This window comes from Danio aesculapii, chromosome 6 (genome assembly GCF_903798145.1).
Source record: "Danio aesculapii chromosome 6, fDanAes4.1, whole genome shotgun sequence".
Classification (NCBI taxonomy): Eukaryota; Metazoa; Chordata; class Actinopteri; order Cypriniformes; family Danionidae; genus Danio; species Danio aesculapii.
The window spans coordinates 17972157-17984631 of NC_079440.1; the positions used below are offsets into that span (position 1 = coordinate 17972157).

Below are 12475 nucleotides of genomic sequence, written 5' to 3' on the forward strand. Positions count from 1 at the left end.
ATTACAATTCTATTAGTATTTCCAACATAAATAGACATAAATGTAACTCTCATAAAAAAAGAGAAAACAATTAGACAACACACCACTATCTATTCATTCATTTTACTTAGACTGTTTCAAGCAGAACACGCCATGTGGATAATGTGGCGATAAGAACGTAACTGTATTCTGTATTTATACAGTGTTTGATTCATCTACGTAAACACAAGAAAACAACATACCATACACTGTAAAAAGCCAATTCCCAGCCACTAGACTTTACTTACAGTGTACTCGAGTTTGACAGATGTGAAAGAATGTTGTGGGACTGCTTTACAGTAGTTATTATTATGGATTATAGATAGTGAAATTTAGTGAATATTTATTTATTTATTTATTTTTAAATGTTTTTTTTTTTTAAACATGACGGCAAAACACAATGGTTTTTATGAATGTATTAAAATATATGCTTACATGCTTGTTCATTGTAAAACACTTTAATAATGCCAAAAAATACTTACATTTGTGTGTCTCTTTACTAGAGTGTGCAGCCATGTTGTTGTCGTAACTGATGTATTCTGGGAAATTTTCATACCCCTTGGTTTCTCGTGTAGTCCTGAAAAATCTCAGTTCGAAGCGGTATCTACCCCTTTCACTTAGCCCTACACCTTCAAGGTAAAGAGAATTCTTCATGTGAACGCGCAAAACAAGAGGTAGGGGTAGGGGGAAGGGCTAAGGGGTAGAATTGGGATTGGGCCCTATTCTCTATTTCAGAGGTCACCACAGCGGAATGAACCACCAACATACCGCTATAAAGCATTTCAATATCAGAATAACAGTGCTGTTTTTTTTTTTTCTTCCTCTTCAGTTTTCTATCTGTCTGAAGGCCACATTGCTTTAAAATTTATTTTTTCAAGCTGCTGCAGACTGTACCACACAGTTCTAACAGCAAATGTTTTAACTGTATATGTTTCTCTGAAGCTGCGACACACAGAGACAACCCTGTATTCTTAAAATGAGAGGCAGAAAAGCGAGAGAAGGTCTTCAGTCTGAGAATATCTGGATGGTAAAATGTCGACTTCAACAAGGCATTCTTTCAGCTGTGGAGAGACGTGTGAGAAACTCCAGCAAATAAAGAGAGCTATAGAGTCGAAGAGCAAAGAAATGTAAGGTATGACATATGAAAGGTCCATGTGAAAGATAAACACCAGCTTTCTTCTTAAAGGCCTGAGCTATGTCATACAGACTAGTCCAAGAAAAGCTGCTGCAGGTAATCTCATTCATTAATCTCCAACATTCAGCTCTGTGCTATATATATATATATATATATATATATATATATATATATATATATATATATATATATATATATATATATATATATATATATATATATAGTGTTTTCTGTTTAGATCTGAAGAGCATAAAGGTGAGTCTGTCTATGTGTTATTTTCAGTTGGAGAACATGTTTCGTCTGAATTTCTCAGTTCTTCTGTGTGCGGTTTGGCTTGGACTGCTCTGTCTCACAGGTAAAAAAACGAAGAAGAAAAATCGAACTCATTAGTATTTGCATGTATTTTACATAAAGTTTGTTTCTATTAGACGTATATTAACATCTATTTACATTTTCACTTTAAAACAGAATATACTGATGCATTAACAGCATCTAAACACTGACAACATCTAAAATTAGTAAGTTAATCACATATGAGCATCAGTGTTTCGGAAAAATCCATAAGAATGCTGAAATCATGACATTAACATTTAGATTATACTGAATTCAGATGTCACATCACTGGGGTTTTATGGATTTAATATGATTTAAGTAAATGCAGTTTGCTCATTTATTTAATATGAAAATAACGGCATTTCATTCAAGCAACACCACATCAAATTATAAAATGTGTAATTTAGCAATTTTATTATGAGAGAAACTAAATCTGTATGCCTAATAAAAAGTTAGATTAATGTCAGAAAAATGTCAGCTTTCTTTTTTCTTAAGTTACATTTTAATTGTTACATTTCTTAAGCGCTGTTTAATTAAAGATTTTTTCCAGCACATTATAAAAAGTAATTTTAATGAATAATTTCTAACTAATAACTAATTTATTTTATATTTGCTATGATTACAGTACATAATTTTCTAGTTATTTTGCAAGTTTTCAGCTCAAAGTGTGTATATCAAATTTCGGCCAAACTAAAAGAAATAAAAGAAGAAAACAAAATATGTAAAAACTTTATTAATGTAAAAATATTATTTGGTAAATATTTGAACACAAATTAAAACATCTGAATGTTCTCTGTGTCTATATCAGTGTTTCCCAACCCTGTTTCACTGTAATCAAAAAGTTAAGGTAACTCAAACCGATTGCAACAAACAATTTAAGTTCAAAAACGAATCCTAATGTGTACTGAGAACTTAATCCATTTGAGTAAATGAAGCAATTTGAACCCCCCAAAATGAAAAGAACTCAAACCAACTGAGTACTGTAAAACCCAATAAGTTAAGGCAACTCAAACTGTTTGAGGAAATTGATTGCTACAAACCATTTGAGTTAAACTAATCTATATGAGTACAGCGAACTTACTCCATTTAAGTTGAAGTAATGAGGTACTTAATTAACTCAAATGAGTAGAATTAACTTTCAGTAAATTTGGAGTTAACTACACCTTTAACTCATTTCATTTGATAAACTTGACTGTTGGATTTTACAGTGTAAAGGCACATCAACAGTACATGGATGACTCCCTTGTTTGACCAACTCATTTGAGGCTTGGAGTCTCTTTAATATTCTGATGACTTAATTCGGGTGTGTTTGATTAAGGAGAGGTTGAAAATGTGTACTGTTGGTGTGCCTTCAGCAACAGGGTTGGGAAACTCTGGTGTATATGAATAAATGGTGTGATTTGGTTTACTGCAAAATGTACATATTAAAGTTTTTAAACAATTTCAGCATTGATTGTCAAAAGCCATTCATATATTTTTTTCATGATCTACATACAATCCATACTAAACTGAAATTCACCATTTGTTTTTAGAAATACCAGTTACTTTTATATTAAATCTATATTTACTGAATCAAATACGTAGTGGAATCAAACTGAAGTAAAGTTTGTGAATACAAATCTAAAGGTGCATCCCAAATCGCTTACTTATGCACTATTCTACGCCATTTTGTATTATAAATAGTGTAAGTGGTGCGTTCACACTGAAAACTCAAAAAAAATATATTAAGTGTATTAAAAATATCAATATATTAAAATAATAAAAAAATAATAAAATAAAATATAAAAAAATAATATATTAAATATATTAAAAATATTAAGTGCACTTTAAACCTGTTACCCAGCTCCCACTTTTAACCTACCTAAATTTACACCTACCTACATTTAAATAGTAACAGTTCCTGACTCCAGTAAGCTACAAACACAAAATAGGAATCATTGGGAAGAAGACACATTGGCTTTACTGTGGTAAAAGGGGAAGTTACATGCTCAAAAATATAAAAAGTTATACATTATGAAGTCATGAGAAAAAACATATATATTTGTTTATAAATGTTACAATATTTGTTTTTCCATATACAAACATTCCACATACAAAACATTAATGTAATGTCCTAGAAAAATATGACTCGAAAGCCAAGTGTTTCATGAGTTTATATTTCAAATTTGATGAAGATAGCATGCAAAATACGATTTCTGTAAAAAGTTTTCTGAGACTATATCGATGTCCTTCTTTCCCTCACTATCAGAGGCACATTCTCAAAAATGACCTTCCCAAACTAAAACATTAGCAGTTGCTGAATAATTTGGTTTATATTCACAGTTCATGTAACTTTGGAAAGAAGACACTTTGGGCTTTATTATCCATCATCTAGAGTTTAGAATGCTCAAAATAAAAAAGTTATCGATGCCAACATAGAGAGAACATGCAAACTACACACAGAAATGCCAACTGACCCAGGCGAGGCTCAACCAGTGTCCTTCTTGCTGTGAGGCAATTGTGCTACCCACTGTGCCACCATGACTGTTTTTTTTACTTAATATTGAAATAATATTTTGGGGCATAAAAGACTGAACTTACAAGACATGTTTAGGTTCAAGATTATAACAAGTACTATAAAGTTTATTATAAAGTTTTTCTGATTGCTAATCAAGTAATACAGCATGTATACAGTATGTTTTACCGTGCATTCTAATATTTTAAGAATGCCTTTATAATGCATTACAAACAAAGACTAAAATGACCAAAATCACCAGCTTCCAACGTTCTCACTTTATTGAATGGGCATGCTCAGTGGTAATCAGCTGATAGATATGGGCCAGTAGGGGCCTTCTGTGCCTACTGGTAGGCTTAGAAGGCTGTTATCATCCATCAACATGGTTTTACAGCTATAATAACAATAAAATATAAAAATAAAAGACTGCAGATCCAGATCTGTCTTTACATTAGTGTGACGGTTGGGTTTAGAGTTGGGGTGGGGGTAGACATTAATAAAATACAATAAATAGGAAATTTAATTCGTATTTTTACTAATTCTCGTTAACTTCCGGCCACAGCCATATGTGATCCATAGCTGATTAACCATGTGGATGCATGATAACAGCCTTCTGAGCCTACCAGCAGGTGCAGAAAACCCCTACTGGCCCATATTTATCAGCTGATAAGCACTAATAACACCCATTCAATCCAGTGATAACATTCGAATTGGCTGAATTCCAAAATTCAGGATTTAGTTCTCTTTTTTTTCCCTCAAACTTAGCTTAGTTAATTTAGTGTTCCCCATGTTATCTCATGTTTCATGTAGCCCCTTTGGTTCTGGAGGAACTTTGCACAGCACATGGTTGAAATAACAATAAAGTCCACTTTACTTGAAAAAGCAAAGAATTGCAGAAATAACATGAAAACTGCCAAAGGCTAATAGATTTGAGGGGGGTTTTAACCGATATATTCAGTCTTTGTCAATTATTGCTAAAACCCTGAAAGAACATTGGCGGAACATTGAGAACAAACAACAGCTCAACTGTTCCTCTCAAATACGGGAACACTTTTTATTTTCACCTGAGTGTGTGTGTGTGTGACTTGTCAGCTGCTCTGCACATTAACAGACAAGGATAACAGATGAATGGAAGCTTAAGAATAATGTGAAATCCTTGGTATTAAATCGAGACCTTCAAAAGCCCTGCACAGTGTATATGCATGAGCTGATCCTTTCTGTGTGCCTATAATGCACTCCCCTATTTGTTCTATTCAGAAGACTTACTAAAAGCAGGACATAGGATAATTAGTTTCAAATTAAATAAGTACCTTCATTCAAAAGTCACACTGCTGTCTGCTTTCTAGACCGACTGTACAATGTTCATACTTTTCACATAATTTAGTGAATAAATCACATTGACTTTTATTGGTTTCTTGCTTTGTTTAAGCTGCATGTGCTGTAATAATATCTATTCAGTTAATTATATATTCAGTGTTTCTGCTTTTCTTATAGGGGCTGTGGAAAACCAAGGTGAGTTTTAAAAATACTCCTATATGAACTGCTTCATTTGTAACCTTTATAAGGAAACAATAGTGAGACTGATAAAAAAAAAATATAAACCATATACAGTGCCTTCCACTACTATTGGCAACGTTGGTAAACTACAATATATATATATATATATATATATATATATATATATATATATATATATATATATATATATATATATATATATATATAAGCTTTTTTTTCAACACATTTCTAAACATAAGTTTTAATAACTAACAGATTTATTTTATCTTTGTCATGATGACTGCACATGATATTTATTTTACTAGATATTTTTCAAGACATGTTTACAAATGTGTAAAAAAATCCTCTCTCCGTTAATTACTTAATTAAGGTTAGGGTAATTAGGCAAGTAATTGTATAACGATAGTTTGTTCTGTAGACTATTGTAAAAAAATAATATAACTTAAAGGGGCTAATAATTTTGACCTTAAAATGTTTTTTTTTTTTTTTTAATACAAACTGCTTTTAATCTAGCCGAAATAAAACACATATGACTTTCTCCAGAAGAAAGAATTTTATCAGACATATATTTCCTTTCTCTGATCAACATCAGAACAAAATTCTGACTTCAACTGTATATGTGTACTTTGAATGTTTTTTTTCTTTTTAAAATATTTCCCAAATATTTTTTTTTCTTCTTCTAGCTCAATATTTTTTTTCACTGACCTATTAATTTAATTGAATTTATTAGTTGAAAAAAAAATGATCATGGCCATAACATGGTTGGATTCAAAAATATAAAAACAGTGCTCAGCATAATTTAATTCACCCCCTTTTGAAAATGAATATTTTTATTTCTCAGTCATCATAGCCAATATTTTTGGTGCATTTAAACAAAACCATTTTATTAAACAGTTATATCCATTTAAATAAGAGTTTGTTCATGTATACACCTTTGGAAATAGTATGATAATACATTTAAATTCAGATGAGTTATTGCAATATTTATACAGTATGTATTTATATAAGGTTTATAAAAGGTTTCTATCTTTTTCTAAAATTTTATTTAATGTTTTTCACCAAAATATTATATATTTGTGTATGCTACTTTTCATGCTACTGTGATCTTTTGTCCTCCCCGTGTTCACGTGGGTTTCTCCCGGGTGAATTGAATGAACTAAATTGGCTGTTGTGTGTGTGTAAATGCTATGGGTGACTGGTTACCTAGTACTGGACTGCGGCTGGAAGGGCATCCGCTATGTAAAACATATGCTGTAATGGTTGTCAATTCATTGTTCTGTGGCACACCCATGATTAATAAATGACTAAGCCAAATGAAAATTAAAAAATGAATGAATGAATGAATTAATGAATGAATGAAGTAATAATAATAATAATAATAATAATAATAATAATAATAATAATTTCATCAACTAAAAGCTCTTCAATTTGGCACTGACTAATCTACAGTATAATGTACAGTAATATACACAAATATACTATGGTATAGAAAATATTAATTGAAAAGAGAGATCTGATATACTGTATATGTGCGACAATTGCAACAAACTACATTAATATCTAGCATTAATTGGTTATAGTACAATTATCAAACTTGTGCTGGATGGACAAAAACAAAAATAATTGGCTCTCCCACATCAAGCATGCATGTTTGATCTTACGTTTATACTGTATATAATGTGCAGAAAATATAGCGTCTTAAAACAGATAACGTTTTGGAGATCCTAATTGTTTGTTACCTAATTATAACATCAACTTTATTGGTTCAACTTTTATTGATGTTCTCACTTACTACTTACTAAAAGCAATGTAACATCACATTTTTAAAAATAAACCACTTTCTATGTATTTTATATTCTCATGAACCATCGTTCTTCTTTTCTGAGCCTCATGTTTTTTTTTTTTTTTGGAAAGTTGGACGAACTTTTAATCCTTTGTACACGACACTACTTAACTGGATTATTCACAACTGATCTTTATCTGTTCTTGGATCTGCCTTGTTGACTTCTTTGCTCTCTCTCTCTCTCTCTCACTTGGCTCACAGATGAATCAAGGGAAAAAAGGAGCGTGCCAAACTGGGCCATGACATCTTCAGACTTTTTCGGCTGGATTGAAGAGCTCCGTTCTCATGCCGGTTATGACAAGATGGAGGAATTGGCCAGAACCTTCTGGGCTCACTTTCCTTCTGCCAGCCGACTGGGTTACGACCCTCCGGCTCCAGAAGAATAACGCCATCTGAGTCTGAATCTGTGTTATTTGCCCCTTTCATCATGGCATGGCTTGTGGAAAAAGAGACAAACAGTCTTAATCATTTAGCTAGACTTGATTTGATCCAGGACTAGATTCCCTGAGAGAGGTTCAATTTATTTTTTGATTTTTTTGGGAGGTTAAACGTTACGTAAAACATGTTGTGTAACAGCATCCAGAATCCAGTAAAAGCGCTCATTTCACAAACTGTTTTTATTAGTCTTGCTTGGTGGGTCCAAATAGTTGAGATACAGTACTCTGGTTTTACTTTAAGGGAAGACACTATCTGAAATGAACAGGGTAAATAATAAAAAAACAGTTACCATACTTTCCCAATTGACTGATTTAGAACTGCAAACATATTTTCATTTATTCATTTTCCTTCGGCTTAGTCTCTTTTTTTATCAGGAGTCGCCATAGCAGAATGAACTGCCAACTTATCCAGCATATATTTTACACAGCATATGCCCACACATACACTACAGACATTTTCAGTTCACCTATAGCACATATCTTTTTACTGTGGGGGAAACTGGAGCACCCTGAGGAAAAATTAGTTATGTATACTCATTTATATACACTGAATAAGGTCAACTAAATATTCAATAGTTCCTTTTTTTTATTTGACTCATAGGAGTCAAATGTTTTTACAGAGGGGTTTTAGTTATCCGTTTAGCACTCCATAATACAGAAAATACTGCAAACTGCAGAACAAAATATGCTTAAAAATGTTATATTATCTTTTTTCTCGTTAAAGGTGCAGTAAGTTGACACCAAGTGGTTGAACTAGATATTACATTCCTTGATCAAAACAAACGTAAGCACAGGTTGCCAGATTGAAGAGTCTCAACGCTAATTTAAACCGCCTTATAAAAAGCAACGACTCGTGATAAAGAAGGAATATTATCCATAATAATGGGACTTTTTGTTCTAACCAATAGCTGAAATTGATTTGGCTTCTATTTCTCACAGGTCAACAGGATAAATGACAATGATCACCTACTAATGTGAGTTTGAATGCCATTTTACATGAAATTTATTGCCATATACTGAAAGCAGCAGCAGATAGTTCAGATCTTGAAAATAAAATAAACTGTTTGAAATTGAACATTAGAACTGTGATTCAAAACCAACACATATCAGTGATTCAGCATCTACATTTAATAATGTTTAAGAGGTTAATTATTTAATAATTACATTATAAACCTTACCATTTGGTGAATGGGTGCATATTCTGTGCTTCTGAATAGCAGTATTTAAATTTCTGACGTGTTTCGTTTGGTGCAAACAGCCAAATTGCTTATCACTGCAAATCTCATCACGTAGTGTGTTGTTAGGACACACGATTATAATGTAACCTGCTTACCTAATGTTTAAATTTGTAATATTTATATTATTTGCAAATTAATAACCACCTCATGTGGGACTCTGAATCTCATTTTGGAGTCTGCTACTGTCCACCAGAGGTCACATTTCGGTCACAGATGCATGTTTTAAAAGCTTTTCTGAATGAATGGATGAAATAAGCTGTTTTCCAACAAGGCAACGCGGGGTGCTGAAATATAATTGGCTAAACTGGCAATGGACCGGTTAAAAGAACCAAAACAAAGACAGCATTCCGGCAAGCAACAGACATTTTCAAAGCAGAATATCTGACTTCAGCATTGTTTTATTAGATAATCTAGAATGTTCACTTAGCATGTTTCTTGAATATCTGCAAACATATTATGGCATTTTTATGCTTTAGAAGAGTCAAACACTTACAAACAGCACCTTTAAATAAAATGTACATATCATCAGTCAAATTACAGTATGAATAAATCCCTCTGCAAACACATTCAGATTATACATAAAAAAAAAAATTGTAAAGTCCACTGGATCAACTATGAGTGTCCTGAACTAAAGATTTATGACGAGCAAACAGCATTTTTTTTTAAATATGTGGATTATAATTGAAAAACAGGCAATTTAAGAAAATTTGAGACACTTATAGGTGGTTTGAGAGTTTAAGTCACTTACATATAATCCATTCATTGATTTTTCTTCGGCATATGTTTTACTTATCCAGCATATGTTTTAAAGTTATATAATATTTACATAGTATTGTAGAGGTTTTCCATTAAATAGACTGAAAACACACACATGCAAACACTTTATGAAAAACCAAAAATCCCCAAATCTCAAAGCTGACAAGTGCTTGGCATGGTGTTTTTGCCAGTCACATGCCTTAATAAAGTAAATGTAAACTCTGAATACTTGCTGCTAAATAAATAAAATATAAGCATACAATGTATGCAATATATATAATGCCGCTGTTCAACAGCACAGTAGAGCGTGCAGGTGTTGTGTTATCAGGTGAGAATGCAGACCAGGTGCAAAAAGAAGACCTGTGTAAGAGGGTCTTTCCCCTCAGGACAAACACATGCGCAGGCACAGTCCATATGTGTTTGACTACAGCAGAATAACTCTAGTTGAATACATTATATATTGCGTGTGTTAAGTGTTAATGTTTAGAGAATACAAAATTTCTTATATATTATATCTTTTTTTGGTATTAACTGAGTTTTAGGTATATCGTAGTTTAAGTTTTGAATAAATTTTAAAATTTTTTGTTTTTAACAACTTTTACACTGGGGGAAATAAGTATTCAACACCACCATTTTTCATGTATTCATGTATTTCTAAAGGTGCCGTTGACTTGAAATTTTCACCAGATGTTGACAACAGCCAAAGAAATACATATATGAAAAGAAAACAATTCTGATTAGTTTACAAATTAAGTTCTGGATAATAAAATGAAATGACACAGGAAAAAAGTATTGAACACATGAAGAAAGGGAGGTGTAGAAAGGCAGTGAAAGACCAGACAGCAGCGGAAATCTCTCAGTAGTTACTCAGCAACCCTTTGCCCTTCGTCAATGTAAATTAATATTAGCCAAGATCAGTCCAACATCTACATTAGCAGGATGATGAAGATAAAACCAGGGTAGACATTTCAGCAAGACAATGATCCAAAACACAGCCAAGGGAACTCTCAAATGGTTTCAGAGAAAGAAATCAAGCTTTAGAATGGCCCAGCCAATCACCTGACTTGAATCCAATAGAAAATATAGAATAAAGATCAGATTTGATAGACGAGACCCACAGAACCAAGATTTTTACACTCTGTTAAAAAATAAATCACATGTGAGCAATTCATGCGACTTCATTCTACATATGAGTCAACTTTTTTTCTGTCATTTCATTTTATTACACATAACTTAATTTGTAAACTAATTGGATTTGTTTTCTTTTCATGTGCGTATTTATTTAGTTGTTATCAACATCTGGTGAAAATTTCAAGTCAACAGTACCTTTAGAAATATGTTTTCTGAGAAAAACGGTGACTTGTTCAATACTTATTTCCCCCACTGTATCAGTCTAGATTAAGGTTTTAAAGACTATGTAAACTGTGACTTTCTGAGACTTTAATTTCCAGTATATTGATATACTAAAATAGAATATTGAGTAGGGGGCGGGGCTTTCTATTTGCACATCATTCCCTCACAGAAAACTATCAGTAAAAAGGGCTGTGGTTAAAAATATTGTGGCTGAAGCCAACACATCAATGTCAAAGATAAGGTCCGCCACTCCAAACAGAAGCAAATGGTCAGATTTTAATTGAACATAACCAAAAAAAAAAACACAAAACAAAACAAATACAAAGGAGATGCTTAAATTCATTCATTCATTCATTTTCCTTCGGCTTAGTCCCTTTATTCATCAGGGTTCACCACAGCGGAATGAACCGCCAACTTATCCAGCATATGTTTTACACAGCGGATGCCTTTTCAGCTGCAACCCAGTACTGGGAAAATACTTAAATTTATTTATTTTTATTTATTTTCAGTGGATTAACATGCATAATTGTTCACCTAAGAATAACAATGTGTCAGAAAAATAAACATTATAAATATTGATTTCACACAGACTTTAAACACAAGTGTTATAAATAAACAGCTTGTTTGTTCCTAATTAATTTAATGTATATAATTTATTATCACGGTTAGACTTCAAACGTACTGTTACGGTTGCTCCAGTGTTTGAGATTAATACAGTAGATAAAGGTTAATTTCTAAAACCTGAAAGATTTAAGCAAAATTGTTTTCAACAAGTAATGGCTGCTGTACATTCAGCTTTACTATGATAGTAGTAAATTACACTTTAAATTATATTCTAACACAAATCAGTCCTTATAAACTATAATATTATTTCACATTATTACTATTTTTTCAGAATTTTGAATCAAATAAAATCATTATAGGCTCTTTCTGAAAATGTATATACATATATATTTCTATATTCATATAGAAATATAAACATCTACATTTCTGGAGATTGTGAATTATGTAGCCAGAATTATGTATGGCTGCATTTCGTCTTTAAAACAAACACTTGGGGGCGGTATGATGCCGTTCCTTTTCGCGCTTACCAGCTGACCACTTACCTCCATATGGATGGCTTTTCCGCTGTTACCAGTTTGTCCAGTTATCTCGCCATGTACATCGGTGGACATGAGACAGAGAGAGTAGTTGACCGTCGAAGAACGGTTCCAGAAAGTGAGTAACAGAAGCCAAGAAAATAAATATACAAGTAAATAACAGTAAATAACAGAGTGAGAATGTGGTAAAATCTGAAAACGTGGTAAAAATCAGGCGATGGATTTACTTTTTCTGGATTGCTTTTTAAAA

General features: G+C 32.3%; 1 protein-coding gene across 1 annotated transcript; it reads left to right on the plus strand.

The window, feature by feature from the left end:
• Positions 1 to 1218: 1218 nt before the first annotated feature.
• On the plus strand, positions 1219 to 7952 carry otos2 (otospiralin 2). Its single transcript, XM_056459005.1, has 4 exons — positions 1219 to 1249; positions 1436 to 1508; positions 5475 to 5492; positions 7543 to 7952. The coding sequence occupies exons 2-4, from the start codon at positions 1445 to 1447 to the stop codon at positions 7725 to 7727; spliced, it is 267 nt and encodes an 88-aa protein (XP_056314980.1). The 5' UTR covers positions 1219 to 1249; positions 1436 to 1444; the 3' UTR covers positions 7728 to 7952.
• The last annotated feature ends 4523 nt before the right edge of the window (positions 7953 to 12475 follow it).